Genomic DNA, 18,966 nt, shown 5'->3' with positions numbered 1-18,966 from the left:
AGCGATCCCCAGACATCTCTCTCTTAAGTGACAAATTGGAATATTCGGCAGTCTCCTGGTCCTAGGGTTACTGGGTATGAAAGAGTTTACTGTATATATGATTGACCTTTAAGAAAAACTAAGGCATCAATCCGAGGAATAATCTCCCTGTGACTATTTCATATCTTTATTAATGTTCCTAGACCCTGGTGTCTCCCTGCTCTGATCCACTCTGTGAAAGCTGGAAGGGGGGAAAAAACCCTCTGCTCTATTGGTTGCACACACTGTGTCATGTCTCTTAGAAGTGGCAAGGAGACTATCTTTTGGCATTAATCCTAAAGTTTAGAGAACAGAATACATGGATGTGAATCTGTATGTTTTGATGCTGATTGAACATTGCTGTGTTCTCCAAAAGATGGCCAGACCTTAGACAAAATAGTACTATAATTCCTGAACAGAACCAAGTCCTAACTAGATGGCTGGCTGGTGTACCCAGTGCAATATTTTAAGAACAGTATGGCAGGTTGTCAGGGGTCCTCCCCACTCTACACTCCAAGTGCGGGAAGCGAGGCCTCGTGGATATTTAAAAAAGCAAAAAATAAAACAAAAACAAACAAAGCTTGCCTGAAAGCAGGTCTAATTTAAAACTTCCCAAGGTCACATGTTGCTGGACTCTGAAGGTAGACTGGCACCAGTGAGTGAGAAAACACCCGCAACTTTCCCAAGAAGGTTGAGGGATAGCTCAGTGGTCTGAGTATTGTCCTGCTAAACCCTGCTAAGTATTGTGAGCTCAATCCTTGAGGAAGCCATTTAGGGATTGAGGCAAATAGATGTCAGGGATGGTGCTTGGTCCTGCCAAGAAGGCAGGGGACTGGACTAGATGACCTCCCAAGGGTCCTTCCAGTTCTAGGAGATGTTTCTCCAACTATAATTTTTTAATTTTTTAAAAAAGGCACACTCTGGCACCCCAAGCTCTTAACTCTCCCTCAGGAGAGAGAGCATAGACAAAGAGCTGTCATTTGATAGCTAGCTTCTGGCCAAAGGTAGACACGCACAGACTTTCCCACAGACTAGCCCTTCACAGGCAATTGCAACAAAAAAAAAGTGGTTGATTCACAAAACAGGAGAGAAGGAAATCATAGATTGCACGCAGAGAAAGTGTTTCCCTGGGATTCAGCTTGAAAATTACAGGCAAAAAACATCAAATTAAAAACAGTAACATAAGAGAAAAACAGCAGTCAATAACAAAAATAAAGTAACAAGCCGACAGTCCATCCAAATTTAAAATAACCAGAAAACCAGAACATGTCTGTCTATGCTTTTCCCTGGTACTTATACTGCTATTGCTGATTCTGCGACAGTCAGGATACTTTATTTCAATTATCTGAGAGCCATCTCCCTGTCTGGGTCCCAGAGAAAAAAGTGACCGGAACTGCAGCTCTCAGTTTAAACAGGATTACTTCACTCCCATTGGCGCACCTGGGATTCAGGCTACCTTAGAAAATTAACCCCTTCCCTGCACTCATTCATGACGCAGGTGTTTTACATTTTTTCAACCTACATCTGTATCAGATGCAGGACATTAAAACCTGCTCAGGTATGTTGCAATACAAGTATTTGTCAATGTTCTGTTGAGTTTTTCCAGCAATACCATAGTGTCTCAGTCGTGTTCCTTGGCACAGTCCCACATCACCTTCTCAACACACATTGATCCACAGTGTACGACCAAATCACATTGTGACATTCTGTTGTTCTTTGGGGACCAGGAGCTGTGCGCACATAGGGAGTTCCAGCTATTTGTGTAGGATTTGAAAATCAGAACTGTCCTGTTCTTGCTCGCTCCAACGTATTTCCCCTTATGTTATCTAATGTAAAGCATGCCACACTGAGAGTAACTGCATTGATTGTACTGGCATCTAGATGGGACCCCAGGCATCACCCGTGAACTTTCAGGCTCTATGCTGCATTCCTCTACAGGTTGAACCTCTGTAATCTCTGCTTCTGTTGTCTGTCAACATCCATGGTCCCATATTGACACCCTCTCTGTGGATGCTGTCGGGCTAAAGTGCTTATAGGGACAAAACAGAACCAAGCACCCTCCTCTGACTCTCCTACTACACACACATGGCCTCACGCTTAACAGCTCCTCCCCCAGTCTCTCAGAGCTTCCAGAGCTATTTTGTGGCATTCAAGGAGTGAGGGGAAGGAGCAGGGATGGGATGCCCTGGGGTGGAGGTAGTAGGGAAGAGACAGGGCAGAAGTGGAGGCTGGGACCCTGGCTGCAGAGGAACAAGTGACTGAGACCCCAGGCGGTGGCAGCAGCAGAGAGGCTAGCAGCTGGGATCTTAGGTGGAGGGCTGGTATCAGGGACTCCCAAGTGTCAGCAGAGCCTCCAAATGTGGGGACATGCAGGGTTCAAAATCTGGGGGTGCTGCAGCACCCTGCATACTTCTTCTATCTGTGCCTATGGAGACCCACTGGTACTCTGGATTGACCTCTTACAGTTTGGAAACCTCTGGTTCAGTGCAGGTCAGGTCCTGATGGTGCTGGATTAGAGAGGTTCAACTTCTGCAATTATGCAGCTACTATGTAGTTGCATTTGCTTTTTCTGAGGTTGGTAATGTTGAGGTACAGCTTCATGAGCCGCATTGAGAGTAGAGACATGGAGTCCCCCAAAATAACGGTGGGGAGAGAAACACCATACACAACCAATATCTTTTTTTTTCCCCGAGGAATGAAGTCCTTTTTTTTTCTTTCCCTTTGTGGTGTAATTCTGACTTCAGTGCCCTGGTGTCATGAACCTGTGTCCATCATAGGTATTTAGGAACTGACTTCTGTGGTCCACAACACTGTGGAGAATAGGTGACTAGTAACATTTTTGGTTCACTTATTCACTAGCTCCTTATAATAGGTGAAGTTTTGGGATGTGTGTTCTATTGATGGTGCCAGCACAGTTTGGAAACCACATCCTCTTAAATTCCCGATTAAAATTTTCTAGGACTTTGATTATGGCAACCACCCATACGTAGATGGCCGTTTGGTTAGCATGACAAACCTGTACAACCTTCACCCTGACAGTTGACTTCCCTGAAATGAACATGTTTGCAACTGTGAGGTGTTAGCCACCTGCTTCTGTACTGGTACAGATTTCTGAAACCTAGTGATCTGCAGTAGCGGAGTCATGCAGCTGAGTTGCACAACTCCATTGAGGTTGGCTTCCCCATTCCGAATTTCTGGAGCCGCCATCATCGTCCCCGTTTTCCCAGATGTGTCCTAATACATATTGCTGGTTTTCTGGGACTAGAAGCAGCAGTTAACCCATAAATGTTGCAGTCCCAGCATTCAACACATCTGTTCCTTGGAAACCTACTAGATTTTTATTTGCCCTCTTGGTCAGTTGTCTTCAGCATTTCAACTTTTTCTGACCCACTCTACCCAGTAACTGGTGCTAGACTACACAAACATAGACTGCTTCCACGAGCAGTAGCAGAAGCATCCTGTTGTGTATTTGCTCCATGTCTTCAGTGCAATTTGGCAAAAGGGAGAGATGACCAAGAACTGGTGTTGCCAAATATGTGAAGGCAATAGGCAATATGGGCAACATACTCCGGGAACCTCTTTGCTGCATCTCCTGTGCTGTAAAGGACTATGGGACACTGTACCTGAAAGAGCACTGCTGTCATGTACCGAAAAGGGGAAGGATTAGTTGCACTTATATGTCTGTAAAGGGCTTTGTGGTGTGGTCAGTATCATTCCTGGGCCCCAGGCCCTCTGTTTAGTCCACTGGCCCCACCGTATGCACCACGTTACCCTTGTTGGGGCAGGGGGCAGTCTGGGGTGGGGGGAACCTGGTTGCCACTCACTTGCTCCAGGTTCTGGCCCAGGGACCCTAGACAGCCGCTCCCTGGGAGGGCTGACTTACTCCGCCCTGGCCCCTGCAGCTTCTTTTCCTGGGCCACTTCCCCCAGATGCTTCTCCCGGGTATCTCCTTCCTCAAGTGGTAGTCGTGGCAGCTGGTCTCCTCCTTAGTTTGGCTCCTTCAGCTGACCAGTTCCTCCAAGTCTCCGGTGAGGCTCCAGGCCCTCCCTGGGTTGGGACAGCGCAGCACAGCCCCCCCGGGTTACTGAGGCTCCTCTCCTCTTTCATGGCCCCAGCTGTTTCTCTCAGTCTCCTTCCTTCTCCTCACTCGTCTCCCAAACTCTCCTTCACCACCTTCCCCTTGCCCTGCGTGGAGAAGAGCTTATAAAGGTAGCCCCTGAGTAGGATCTGCTGGCCCTGATTGATTTAGGGCAGGCTACTGCTCAGCTGTTCCTACTTTGGTTGCCAGCTCTGTCTCAGCTCTCTTTTTACTCCTGCCTCCCCGCTCCTGGCCCCACCCTGCCACAGGCTTATATTTCTGCCCCCTCAGAATATGTGGATGCTGTGTAAGTTCAAGGTACATGTGCTACCAGTATATAGACAAGTACTCAGGGATGTGGGCAAGGGTAGGCATAGCCTGAGATTTAGGCAGTCTCTTTGATATTCCATGCAAATATTTGAATTGGGGAAAGTATTAATTGTAAAAAGGATTAGGTCACATTACATTACTCATGCCATTACGTTTTCTATGTATTTTGTATGTGGAACAGCTGAATATTAAATAAATAAAAAGCATTTTTGCCCATATGGATCTTAGTTTGTAATGAAACTTCCCGTAACTGGAGAAAACTAATCAACTGTGAATGGCAGGTAGATTTTTAAGTGAACGTGTTTATCTTAATTTCTGAACTTCCTGACTTAATGTACTTACAGGTCGATGAAAGCCAAACTGGAGAACCTGGGTGGCTTGGAGGAGAACTGAAGGGAAAGACTGGATGGTTCCCTGCAAACTATGCAGAGAAAATACCTGACAACGAAGTTCCAACCTCTCTGAAACCAGTAGTTGACACTGCAGTTGCACCTAAAGTTTCTTTTCATGAAACACCTCCACCACCAGCAGCTCCAGCTTCAACAGAATCTTCTGCAACCTCCAACAACTGGGCAGACTTCAGTTCAACGTATGTTTGCTGGTGGTTATTTCTAGGCATCCAAGCCAATACTGCAGAGTTTCAAACAGTCAGTTTGTGTCCAGTTAAAATCATTACATTTTTTTATCCACTGGCACATGAGAGACTTGGGAAGCTAGGCTATACACTGTAAATCAAAAGGGATTATTCCTCTTCATTAGTACAGAGCTCCCACCATAATTTTTTTACCTCAGGTAAACATGTTTCCTTTGCAAGATAGACCATGAAAAGCATGTTTGTTTTGTGTTTATGTGATAGGCTTTCCAGTCCAAGGGTATACTTTGATCATATCCTCTAAAGCAATCCAGAAAAGCACAGGAGCTTGTCCATCTGCCACTTTTCCTCAATCATGTCAAGGATTATTTTACAGCTGGATATTCAGCGTGTCACCCTGCATTTGTTTATATACCAGATAAATATCTCAGAGAACAGAGTTGACACCGCTTCTTACTTGATTGTTACCAGCTTGTTGCATTTAGGTGATGGTGACATTGATAGTCAGTTAGTTTACAGGATGAGAAGTAGTCTTTCAAAGGGTCAGTGACATCATGAAAAAAAAATCATTGAGCTGACAAAGGAGGACTTCAGAGGTCAACATTGCACCAGATGAGGCAGAGGAATAAACAAAAATAGAACCACTAGAGCCTTAAAAGTGAGCCTGACTAGTAAGAATTTGATGCAGAAAGGGAGGAGGAGATTAGTGACCTGTTGAGATGTGGGGAGCAATCTGAATGGCGCACCGTGACTGGAAGATGAACACAGTATATGGAATGCTTGGAGTAGAAATGTTATTGTATAGAAACATGACTTAAGGGTGGGGAGGGGAGTAAATGACCTAGCATTAGTGAGCAAGAAGCAGTAACAGCACACGGTGCTTACGTTTTTAAGGGGACATACATGGAGTAAATCCACGTACGGTTACTTCAGACAGAGTACAAAGACACTGTACCCCTAGCAGAAAATCAGTTATAAGGATTTCTTCTAGAGCACGTACACAGGGCCTTAGTATAAAACTATGGTTGTGAGCAAGTTTCCTTTTCAGCAGAAAGTAGTAGTCACTGCAATCAAAAGTGCAGATAATACACTCCACCTTATTTTCAGGTGGCCGACCAGCACTAATGAAAAACCAGAGACAGATAATTGGGATGCTTGGGCAGTTCAACCTTCTCTGACTGTTCCAAGTTCTGGCCAGGTGAGACAAAGGTCAGCCTTCACCCCTGCCACTGTTATTGGATCATCTCCTTCTCCTGTCCTGGGGCAGGTAAGTGGCTTTGTGCAGAAATCACACTTAACTCAGTTGAACTTCTGCAAAGCAATGAATGAACATTTATTGACCTGTCCTTCCAGTGTTCCTCCTAAGGCAGGTAAATTATTTCAAGATGAGAAGATGGTGTGAATCAGAGCCATGCGGGAAGTGCAGTTTGGCATTCTAAGAGTTCTCAAGTAGAGCTGGGCAAAATATTTTGGACAAAAAAGTCACATTTTGCTTTGATTGATCTCAAAACTATTGGTAAATTTGATAAAAATTTACCTTATTGTTTTAGGCAAGGGCAAAAATATGTTCAGGTTAAATTCTCCAATGGTCATGGAAGAGAGTGGGAGCGGGTGGTGTTCCTGTTTGAATGTAATTCCTATCCCCGTGATGCGTGCAGACACCTGGCTTGTGGTGGGTTAGAACCTGAGTTTTCTGCTCTGGAGCAGGCAATGGAGTTCAAGTTTCCCACTCCCAGCTTTGTTCTCTAATCATTTGGGCTATATCTTAGAATTTTCCTATTGAAGCTACTCCACTGTTTGTAAAATGCCTGAATAAATTGGACTGGGCTGGGGGCGGGGGAGTTGAGTTTAGTGATGAGGACATTCACTTAAGAGGGGAATGACTTTTGCCTCAAACCTCAGCTTCAGAATGGGGATTCAAAAAGAGATCCCCCACGTCTAAGGCGAGTGACTTAGGCCGGGAGTAAGAAGTTTTACCAGGAGGCCAGCATCAGTACTCTTTCCTCTAGCAATCATTTTGTTAATTTAGCTCTTTAATAGTGCCTGGAAGCAAAATGTTTTGGGTCAAACTGCATTTTTAAATTCATTTTGACTCAAATGGTGCATGTTTTTTAATTTTTTCCTGATATACCAGAAAACTGAAAAATCAGTTATATGCCCAGTTCCATTGCTGAACCCCAGTCGCGTGTGCCATCTGTTAGATCACAGTGCCTTGAAACCAGCTGAAAAATAATGTGATGCTAGTACAGAGATATAGCATTCTGGAATGTGTTACATATGTAATTGCCACCCAAAAAAGCAATTAGACTGCAAGAAGGCATAATGAATAAGTTACAGCAAAAAGATTTTCTCTAGGTACATGTTTGAGATTTACTGTAAGCCTTTGTCTTCATATATATAGCTTCCCCTAAATCTGTTTGAGACCAATAATTTTAACATCCATGTAAAAAAATTAATGTGTGCAAAATGTACTTTTTAATACAAATACAGAAATCCTGGTGGACTGTGTTTAATATATCCATTTCATTGTAATTTTTTAAAAAAATATCTGTTTGGCTTGGAGAGGAAAAAACTTGTTTTAATAGAAACAGTGTACATACAGATCTGTGTGTATAAATGAATTTTAAAAAACCCTCTATTTTTTTTAGCAGCCGCCTTTGCAAAAGACACCATGTGATTCACTCGTTCTGTCTTGCCACAATAGGGTGAAAAAGTAGAGGGGCTTCAAGCACAGGCCTTGTATCCTTGGAGAGCCAAAAAAGACAACCATCTAAATTTTAACAAAAATGATATCATCACAGTTCTGGAACAGCAGGACATGTGGTGGTTTGGAGAGGTCCATGGTCAAAAGGGATGGTTTCCCAAATCATATGTGAAACTGATTTCAGGCCCCATAAGAAAGTCAACAAGGTATTTTGTTTGCTTGCTTTTGTTACAATGTATAGCTTTTTTATTTAATCATTACCACTATGATGTTACATTCTTATTTAAAACGTTGGATATATTTGTACATTTGTTTTATGAAAGCATTGGCTCTATTCTGAAAAGTTGTTCGATTAAAATGGCATTGTGTCGCTATATTTCTGTGTCTGCTTTCAGATCAGCGTGGCTTGGCTTACAAATAAGATGAGCTATGGTTTTGAGCTTTTTAAAATTTCCTCAGCAGCAAACTTACTGTGGGATATGAAAATAAAGCTATATTCTTCCTGTATCTTGTATCACGACCAATGTTTCTGCATTCAGAATATAGATAACAGTTCTATTGATCCATGAGTGGGAACAGAATCCCATTTATTCTCCTGTTGCTGCTATGGCTTTATAATGCCAACAAGACTAAAAAGTAACCACCTTTATTTGAGTTGATAAAATAAGCAAAAAGTGAAATGTGTATGTAATAGAGCTATTTAGTATATTGTCACTTTCCTATGTTGAGTTCATTAACAGTGTTTTAAAAAAGTAGAACATTGGCTGGCTGTGTCTATACTAGCTCCCAGCTTCGAACGGAGCATGGTAAGTAGCGTGTCGAGAGATTACTAATGAAGTGCTTCAGTGCTTACGCAGCACTGCATTAAGCTAATTCTCCCCCTGCAGCAACTTCGAAGCGGCAAACTTTTGAAGTGTCAGCTTGCAGCTTAAGGAGTAAAGGGGACTTAGAAGTAGCCCAGGGACTTTGAAGTACCTGTGGGTTAGCCGTGGCTACACGCAAGCCAGTGCTTTGAAGTTGCTGCAGGGGAGAATTAGCTTGATAAAGTGCTGCATATGCGCCGCAGCACTTCATTAGTAATCTCCCGACACCCTACTGACCATGCTCTCTTGGAAGCTGGGAGTTCATGTCAACACAGCCATTGTAATTTAATGCAATACATTTTATGGTAACAGCATTCTAGTTGGTAATGAAAACTAGAATAAACTTTACATATTTCTAGCGAGGGGAAGAAGGAAACTGTGTTTCGGGGGTGGGGGTTTCCACTTCATATGACAAAGTACAGCAAAGTTTAAAAAACTCAAAATTTACTATTTTTTTTGCTTTTCAAGTTGAAATAGTTTGTCCTGGATATGGCTTTAAATGAATTTTTAATTTAAAATCTTTAGTTGTTTTTGTTAAATTTAGAGAATCTGAGGCATTTAATATTTTTTATTTTCTCTTTCAGCATGGATTCTGGTTCTTCAGAAAGTCCTGCAAGTCTCAAGAGAGTAACATCACCAGCAACTAAATCTGCTGTGTCAGGTGAAGGTAAGAATTTCAGTTAAATACATTGTGCTGTACAATTTAAAAAAAAATCCCTAGTAATAGCTGCAAGTTCAGAGGCAGAGTCGGTCTGCATGAGTAGTCATTGGTACCCTTGCAGGATCAGGCCCTGTTACTTTACAAAATATGAACTTGAATTTCATCCAGAATTACTACTACAGGGCTATGTTTTGTTAAACTGTTCATTTACATAAGAACAGTATTTATCCTCTTGGTTAGAATCAGCACTGATTTGTATCCTCTTTTGAAGAAGTGAAAAGTTTTGGTCTATCCAACATTTGAGTAGGAAAATATATACTTGGTCACTGCAGGATTCAATTTATTCACAAAGAACCATTGTGAATCAAAAAACAAAGTTTTGAGAGCCAGCTTATTTAATATGATTAATATCCTTGCCTATCTTGAAGTAGGTGCACATATTTTTACATGGCATGCAGACACAGAACATTTCAAATGGAAATATGCCCTTTATTCATCTTCAAAGCCTGGGCACTTCTTGTTGTAGGCAGAAGACTGAAGTCAAATGTTAGATTGCAGTGTCATTCATAAATGGTTAAGAATTATAAATGAATGTACATACATGAATTAAAAAAGGGTAATTATTCTAACAGACATGTATATACTGGAGAATTTTTCTAGTTTTCATTTGTGCTGTCTTTTGGCCCAAAAAGGTTAGATACTAAACATAAATGAATAGCAAGTTAAAAGCAGTGCACTCAGTGCCTTGAGTTTGATATGGGTATTTTTTGTTACCATTTCATTTTGAACATTAGACACCTTCTGTTAATAAACTATTATTAATCAAAAACCATATGAGTATTTGAAGTTGTGTAGATCTTTTCCATGACAAGAACTTTGTCATCAGACAAACCCCAATAGCATAGGAGACAAGGAAACAGAATTTTTCTTCAAATATATGGTTGATAAACTGCTGTCAGCAAAGCAAAATTTTCATAAGACTTGTTACCTTGGTGGAAACTGAATTCAGTTATTAAACGTATAGTCTCTCCATATTTTTAGTAATAAAATATTGGCAGTAAAGTATTTATTTTTCATTTAAATGGAAGTATTCCGGCAGTAGTTGGGCCAGTTCACTTCAGTCATTTATATTGCCAAGTATTGACTGCTAATCTGATTCATAGTTAAAGGGAGGTTCTTGGAGTTGATCTGTTTCAGAAGGCTACTTAATTGTCCAAAAAACACCCTAGGCAAGATACAGGACCTGTGTGCATGTTTACGTGTGTGAATCTAAATATATTTTACAAGATAGTAATAGATCAGTTGTTTTAGCAGAGCCTTAAATTCTTTCTGTAGTTTTTTTATATCATCTGTATAGCTATAATTTATTGGGAATCATTTTGGGCAATTTTTATCACACATGCAATACAATCTGAACTTTGCTACTGATATTAAAAAAAAATGCCAATGTGGAAAGGGGCATTATGGAAGGATTCTAAAATATGGCTTGCTTAATTTTCAAAGACTGTTTAAAAGCAAATACAAAAGGGCTAAAATATTTCCCTCCCAGTGTTGGCTCCGTAGCTGTAACGTAGGATACTGTATGTCTTCTGTCTTATGTTCCGTATTTTTTGGTTTGATTTATTTAGATATTTTGCACCCTGTGCTAACAGCATATACTTTTAAATTAGTTTAGAAAGCTTTTTGTGGAGTCAACAGCGTGAAAATTTCTATAGGAAGGGAAACTCCTGGAGAAGTGGTCTTCAGAAACAGACTTTGATAAAAGCTAGTACACTTACTCACAAACATTAACTATGCCATGTCTACCTCTGGCTTCTGCAAGCAGTGTGTGAAATCCAGAATATTTTTAGAATCTTTGGTACACTTTTGGCAGACCCGCCCCCCACTTTTTTTAAACAGTTTAGTGAACCATATATAATGTACTTACTACTTCAGAAAACGTTACTGATTTGTCTGAGATTCATATTTGTACTCCTGTAAAAGCTTTCATTTAGCATTTCTCAACATCAGTCTACTTCAGTTTTTTTTTTGCTCTTGAATACCAAGTAGCTGACCATGTTTTAACAAAATTGTCATTCCAGCATTATCTTAGCATTTTCAAGCCAACGGTTATGTAGGATACAATGAGATTGTCTGTCTCCATACAAAGCTTCAAGTAATGAAAGAATTCATTGTTCATGACAGCCAACCGACACACACAATGAAGACTGGATCAGAAGTTCAGAAACTGGAATTTTGTACGCTAGGACTGAAAATGCTAGCGCTCAGCGTAAAATTGAACCCATAGAAAGTATACTTAAAATGTAAATCATTTATCAAGTGCTTGTGTGTGTCCATTCTGTTTTGGGAGTATGTGTGCTAGGTCGCTCAAGCTGGAGAATTCTTTCCCATAACAGTGTCCTTCAGGGCAGCACATATTAGTGAAAGATACGAAAGGATGGAGCTGCCCTGGCCCCCATCAGTTCCTCTTTTACTGCTTGTGGTTGGTAGTTGTGCATAGGTGCTTCTCTCTTCTATTCTGTTTTCCAAAAAAATTTGCTGGAGGTATTTTTTTGTAATAGTTTAATATGGTTGTAGTTATGATTTTTGTTAGAAAACAGGACTTTCATAAATAGGTGTTACTATCTTATTTTTCTTAAAGCTTTTAGCATGGTGTTGGTGCATGCTGAAGTCCCTGAGATTTAAACATCATTCTGGCTTTAGCAAGTTTGTACCACTCAGTAATCTTTGCTCCCTATTGAAAGTGTTTTTGGAGACGTATGCGTGAGGCATAAATGCCTTATTTGTTTGGGGTTTCAAACCAGGCCTAAGAAATTGAGAGATGTTTGATTTGGAGATGTGGAACTAGTTTTCTTTCCCTCTTTGGAATACAGTTGCTAGCTCTGTTGCAGGGCACATCACCAGATTTGGCAGCATCCATGCAGGAGAGAGAGCTGGATACACCAGTCTCCGTTTCCAGTACTGTGCTTGCTGCAAAAGAAGTCCACCCTTTCAACCTTTTCCAGCCAAAAGAAGCCCTCTTCATCTTGAGGACAGGGTCCCCAGCCTTCCAGAACAAGAAGACTGTTACCAAAGTTAAAGTTAAGAGAGCTCCTAGTACAGTATTCTAGCAATATAGAGTCGACGCTGAGCCTTCATGGAAGACTGTGGGGACCAACGCCATTTCTGAGACCTTCAGTGGTACCAGCTTTCTCAGTGCCACTACACTAGAAGTGTTTGCAGTGGCCAGCGTGTGCAGTTTGTGGTTATCATTGTCAGACTGACCTCTGATACAGGATGAGGTTCCATTACTGCTTCTTCCTGAGCTGGGATGTTTTGTGCCATATACTCACTTGGTGCTGTTTGGGACTGAATCTTTGTTCGTGCCATCAGGGCCTGAAAGCTTTGTTGTGCAGCAGAGGAGGCACGTGGTCCCTTCAGCAGGAAAGTCTCATATGTTTCCTCCAGTATCACCCACCTCCCATCTGTCTAGGTCTTGGTCTCCTGTTAGTCCTCTTGGTACCAAGATACCTTGCCATTCAGACTGTACTAACTTGTCCTTGGAATCAGAGGATGTATATTATGCTTGGTTTTTAGGGTGGCCCTCCATCCTGTTTTTCCCAGGACAGTCCTTTATTTAAGCTGTCCCACAGGCATCCTGACGTTTTTAAGAAAATGGACAAATTGCCCCATGTTTTGTGGGGCTCTGTTCCCCGGCACCCAGTGTCTCAGGGTGGCAGCCTCTGCTGCCAGAGAGCCCCACTGCAGAGCAGCTGCCCAGTTCCTTGGCACCCTGTGCCTTGGGGGATCAGCCCCACTGCCAGGGAGCTCCTCTATGGGGAAGCTGCCCTGTTACCTGGTGCCTGTGCCTCAGGGCAACAGCTCCTGCTGCAGGGGAGCTCCTCCGTGGGGAAGCTGCTCCATTCCCTGGCACCCCCATGGCATTAGCACCAGTTGCCAGCAAAGCTCTGCCATGGGGCAGCTGCCTTGTTCCCTGGTGCCCCACACCTAGGGGAGGCAGCTCCTTGTGCCAGGGAGCCCATCCATGGGATCACTGCCTCGTCCCTTGGCATCCTGTACCTAGGTGAGGCAGCTCCTGCTGTGGGGAAACTCCTGCATGGGACGGCTGCCCTGTTCCTCTGCACAGTGCTTGCTCAGCATCACCGAATCATCACTTACTCAGAATTGTCCTCCCAAGTCCAGTGTGATTATAAAATGTACCAGAAAAATCAGGAGAAAATGGTGTCTGCCTGCCTATGTGTTCAGAGTAACCCGTTCCACAAAAGGAAGTGGATATTTTGAATCGGGTAGCCCATCTGGTTCTGCCTATTAATAAAGCCATCTTAGAGCCTGCCAGAATTCTTTGATTAGCTTCCTTTTCTTTTGGCACCCACTGCTCAGAAAATGGAAAAGAGGTACCAGACTCCCTGCCAGGGACATGAGCATTTTTATTCACACCCAGCACTGTAGTATTTGGTAGTCATGTCTGCAAATGAGAAAATGAAACAAGGGTATTCTAAAACTGCTCCAAGGGCAAAGATGGGGAAAAAAAAAAGGAAAGAAAATCCCTGGAATTATTTGAGGTGTATATATTTTCATAGGGTAACTTAATGGCAAACTATCAGGCTTTCTTAGCACATTGATTACTTCAGTTGTGGCACTGTTGAAATCTATAGGCAAGTTGCCAGATGATGCTAAAGAGCTGAGAGCTCTTTTAAGTAAAGGCTGCCTGTGTTAGCAAGATTGTCTGTACACGCTGGATTGAATGACACGGCTTCAGAAGCTCTGATAATGGTAACAGCAGTTATTGTGTTGTGCATCTTGGCTGAAATCGTCTGGCAATCCACCCAAAGTCCATCAAACAATGGAGGACTTGCCCTTTATTCTCTCAGAAGACTGACCACAGTCTGGATTCTTTAAAAGGGTCTAGGTCCAGGGTGAGCAAACCTTTTGGTCTGAGTTCAACTGAGTATGGAAACTATGTAGAGGGCCACAAATGCTCATGAAATTGGGGTTGGGGTGTGGGTTTCAGCTGGGAATAGGTGCTCTGGGCTGGAGCTGAAAATGAGGAGCTCAGAGTGTGGGAGGGGGCTCCAGGCTGTGACGGGCTGGAATGTGGAGACTGGGGTGGCAGGGGGGAGACTCTGGGGTAGAGCTGGAGGATGAGGGGTTTAGGATGCAGGAGAGTGTGTGGCCTTGTAAACCAGGGGTTCAGAGGGTGGGAGGGGGATCAGGGCTGGGGCAAGGGATGGGGGGAGGGGGTCAGGAGTACAGGCTCCCAGCTTGTACATATATCCTCAAGCAGCTCCTGGAAGGAGCAGGATATCCCCCTTCTGGTCAGCTTGTATGTGGAGGTGCAGTCAAGTGATTCTCTTTGCTGTCCCCTGTCTGCAGCCATCACCCCGGAAGCTCCCATCCATTGTGGTTCCCAGCCAATGGGTGCAGTGCATGGAGCCCTCACTTTCCCTGTATAGTACATAGGAGCCAGCTGGAAAGGGGACATACTGCGGCTTCTGGTTGCTGTGCAGAGCCATGGCCCGTGTGGAGTCAGGCAGGCCCCAGACCCTACTCCCCAGAGGGAGTTTAAGGGCCGAATTAAAATGGCTGATGGGTGATGCAGCCTGCAAGCCATAGTTTGTTCCCCTCTGGTCTAGCACAGCCTTAAAGTCTTTGGGCTTTTATACAAAAGTCCAAAGAGAAAGCACTAAGCTGATGGACCCTCATAACAACTGCTCAGTTGGGTCCTGAGCGTGACAAAACTGAGATGTAGCTTGCAATTCACCTCTATTCCCCCTTCCCACCTACCTCACTGCCCCTTTTTTTCAAGGACCGTTCTCACGAGACTTACAGATTCAAGAAGTTCAGTCTTTAGTACAGCTAAGGACAGCAGAGTTAGCATTGCGGGGAGAGAGTCTTTTCTTCTCATTGAAAAGTCCAAGGCCTGCCTCAGACCTATTTTAGACCTACAAAAACTTGACCGATAGACCAAAAAGATAGTTTTCTATGTTTACCCCAACTTCTGTTGTCCACACTCTAGATCGCGATGACTAGTTCACTGCCTCTGACTTCAGAGAATGCCCACTTCTATTTGGTTGTTCATCAGAGCCATGGAAAGCTTTTAATACTTGTAGCAGACTTTCATTATCTATTTAAGGTGATTTTTCTCTGAATTCTTGAGGGGCTGACAAAGGGCCAAAGTGCTTCACCGCTGTAACCATTTAATTAGTTACCATGAAGGTTCAGTGTGTGCATTCTCTGCTCTGATTGGGACCCCTTTGGGAAACAGTTCTCTAGCGTTGACCAAACTGGCACATGTACCACACCCGAAGTGGAACGGACATAGGAAGTACATGTTTGAAGAACAAGTTATCAAACGGGGATGTAAGATGGAGATTTTGGGTGGAGGTTTTAGGTTGTTTTTTTTTAAATAAAAAATATTTATGTACTTTAGTCATGCTAGTGGTTTACCAAAAACTTTAGTTTTAAGTAGTTTTGAAGCAGAGCTAATTTAGAAATGTAAGTATTAAACCTCACTGGTGAAGGATGGGAAAATGTTTTGGCGTGAAGGGTTGCCTATACAGAAACATTACAACAGAAATGTAGGAAATACCTAACCTTTGAGCAGATCATGTTGTGTTACCTTCATAAATGTATAATATGCAAATTATACTTTGATTCAAAAGCATTTTCCATTTTTGGAATTTTTCCCCCTCCAGAATATATTGCCATGTACACATATGAAAGTTCAGAACAAGGAGACCTAACCTTTCAGCAAGGAGATATGATTCTTGTGACAAAAAAAGATGGTGACTGGTGGACAGGAACATTGGGTGATAAGTCTGGAGTCTTTCCTTCTAATTATGTGAGACTGAAAGATACTGAGGTAAAGGAATACGAAAAAATTAAAACATCTAACATTTTTTTCTCTTTTTAATGTTCATTTGATTATTTGAAATCAGTGAATCACAGAGAGGGTTTTTTTATTTTTACAGCTATCAAATGTGGGAGGGGAAAAATGGATTATTACGGTGAAGTCTGAGGGGGATATTCCTATATAAAGTACCACGGAAAGCCCTTTCACTTACAGATAATAAAGGCCTATGTGATAGTCATGTACAGCCAAATCAGAGTAATTATTGCCATTTTCCGGTTACTGTGAGCAAAGAGAATGGGCAGTAAGATATATCTTGAAACAGCATAAAGAGGAAAACATCCTAACATAAGATCTTGTAATAATGAGCACCTATTCTCATCTGTTTGAGAATGTGGGTGTCATCTGTCAGTGGATGCTAGCTATGGATCATTATGTAGTTGTATGCATTTAAGTTCCTTCTTGCAACAAATTGAAAATTATAGTAAACCCTCGATTTTTACAAATCCTGATTTAGTGGACTTAGGGAACAATGGACTCTCCCTGCCCCCACCCATTGTTCCTGAAGTCCACTGGGGTCTGTAGAATCATTCTCCTCCTTCCTCCTCCCGCCCCTCAGAAATTGAGACTTATGTTGCCGCAGCCTGGAGGAGCCACCATTTTCCCCACTGAAGCCACCGCGTGCTGCTCTCACCAGGGGTGGGGCATGTACGTAGGCAGACTGGCACTTGCATACGTGCCCCATTCCCGGTGGAAGGACCGCGTGGCAACTGTGGTGATGGTCCCTCCAGGTGCGTTTAGCTCAAGGCATACAGCCGCATGCAGCAAGGTGACTTGAGTGGGATCCCAGGCATGCAGTGGGATCCAGTGGTGGCGGCTCTGGTAAGTGGCAGGTGTGGGGGACGGGTTCCTCATCTATTGGTTTTGGGGTTTTGTTTTTGTTTTATTTTGTTTTTGGGGGGAGAGGACTGGGGTGAGTGGGCAGTAAATCCTCTCATTTAATTGACTTTTGGGCATAGTGGACACCCCTCCCCTCATTAAAACAAAAAAGCAGTCCAGTAGCACTTTAAAAATTCTTTGTTTTGATAGTATATAGACTAGCACGGCTATCTCTGTTACTATTCAACATGCAAGCCTCCCCTCGTTAGTTCAGTAAATTGAGGGTTTACTGTATACTGTATTCTACTGACTTATTGTACTTTTCTCTTTAAAAATGGAAGAATATCATGGTGAAGACATTTTTAAAAGTGGGGTTTTTTTTTTCTAAAAGCTTATTTGGACTAGATTCCTAAATAATAAGTAATAGCTCTTTCAGAGAGAGTCGTCCTCCAAGACTTGTCTCAGTGCAGCAAATTCTTCATTAAGAGTTAGCGTAGGGCTTGTCTGTACTAAGTGGAAGATTGACCCAGTCAGGGTTGATCTTCCAGAGTTTGATTTTGTGTCTGGAATAGATGCTGCAAAATCAAGCTCTCTGGAGTCTGCATTTGACCCCTGTACTACACACTATCACGTGGAGTAAGGGAGATTGACAGGAGAGTATAGAGGATAGGCCTATAGTAGGGAAATAAGTTGATTCAGATGCATGGATTCTAAATATGCAAATGCAGTAGCTAGAACTGCATATATGAAATTGACGTATTTCCCTAGTACACTTAGCCTTTGAATATGTAGATGTAAAGATTTATCCTTTAATCTGATAGATTGCAGAAAATTCTTCCAACAGCAGCAGAATGTGGATATTCAGAAAAATACAAGCTTTCTGATATAATCTCAATTGCTCGTTATTTGTGCAGTGTACTTTAGGAAGAAATAACAGTATGCTATAAGAACCTGGTCTTGTTCTCGAATCTTCCAACCAATGTGGGACAAGGGAGTGAAGGTTGCAGTAATATTGCAATGTTATTTTATTACATTTTTCCAGCATTCAGAAGTACTGTTTTTCTGGGCAGACTTTTAATAACTTGGATGTGCAGGAAGGTTTTTGGATTTTCAGATTGGTTCCTCAGGTAGTTTAGCAGGATAAATTACACTGGCTGTGAACTCTGACAGCTGAATTATCATTTTTCCTTTAGAGTGATGCAGGGGGTCATGCATAGTTACATGTCTGGAAACCTTATCTGAGTCTCCAAACTAAAAATACTCCTTCCTGTTAAAACTATTGAAGATAATGTTTGTTTTTAATCATTCATTGCTCATTGTTATAGACAATATTTGGGGTCGCAATCCATCTGAGAATTGCTACAGTAATAGATCCACACCAGCATAGTCCCTAACTATTCAGATCCTTGCTTTTGAAAACACTGTAGCAAAGCCATTTTGGTAGTCAGGAGGAATAAACATATGAATATATGTAAGTTACATTTGCCTTTTTATTTTAAGGTCCCTGGAACTGCTGGAAAAACAGGAAGTTTAGGGAAGAAACCTGGTGAGTTAGTGTGTCATGATTTATTCTTTCATGTTCTAGAGGATATCATTAACTTCTAAGAGAGTAAGAAACTTAAATATCAACAGAATATCCTTTGTAACAATAAGTTCGTTCTTCTTCTTGCCCCTTTCCTTAGATATAGCCCAGAAAGTTGTACCCTTCTCTAAGTGTTAACATCTGCTTCAGTGTTTTGTATAGCATCCATCATGCTAGAATTTAAGCGCCAAGTGGTTTCAAAACTCCCCAGAAACTGTTGCCTTAAAGTGAATGTAAATGTACACAACTTGGGGAGAGTTCAGGGTAGTTGGTCCCTGAGGATTCTGCAGTTTTTATTACCCAGTACAATAAGTACACATCCCACTTCAGGTTGTGGCATTCCGCCTGAGATCCTGCGCAATTTTACTTCCTGAAGTGGGCCACAAAACTGAGGATTGGCCCTGCCTGG

The 18,966-nt window shown here is 42.3% G+C and overlaps 1 protein-coding gene across 4 annotated transcripts in view; it reads left to right on the top strand.

Moving 5' to 3' along the window:
• The window catches only part of ITSN1 (intersectin 1), a 219,055-nt gene that overhangs the window by 138,891 nt on the left and 61,198 nt on the right, over positions 1–18,966 (top strand). For all 4 annotated transcript variants that reach the window (XM_074996511.1, XM_074996519.1, XM_074996529.1 and 1 more), the window contains exons 20-25: positions 4,771–5,015; positions 6,126–6,285; positions 7,723–7,928; positions 9,170–9,252; positions 15,942–16,108; positions 18,476–18,521. In XM_074996511.1, the coding sequence (XP_074852612.1) occupies positions 4,771–5,015; positions 6,126–6,285; positions 7,723–7,928; positions 9,170–9,252; positions 15,942–16,108; positions 18,476–18,521 (907 nt within the window). The remainder of the gene's footprint in view (positions 1–4,770; positions 5,016–6,125; positions 6,286–7,722; positions 7,929–9,169; positions 9,253–15,941; positions 16,109–18,475; positions 18,522–18,966) is intronic.

This window comes from Carettochelys insculpta, chromosome 1, assembly GCF_033958435.1.
Source record: "Carettochelys insculpta isolate YL-2023 chromosome 1, ASM3395843v1, whole genome shotgun sequence".
Taxonomy (NCBI): domain Eukaryota; kingdom Metazoa; phylum Chordata; order Testudines; family Carettochelyidae; genus Carettochelys; species Carettochelys insculpta.
Note: the sequence above shows the minus strand (reverse complement) of the source record. Positions and strands in the feature narration are given on the sequence as shown.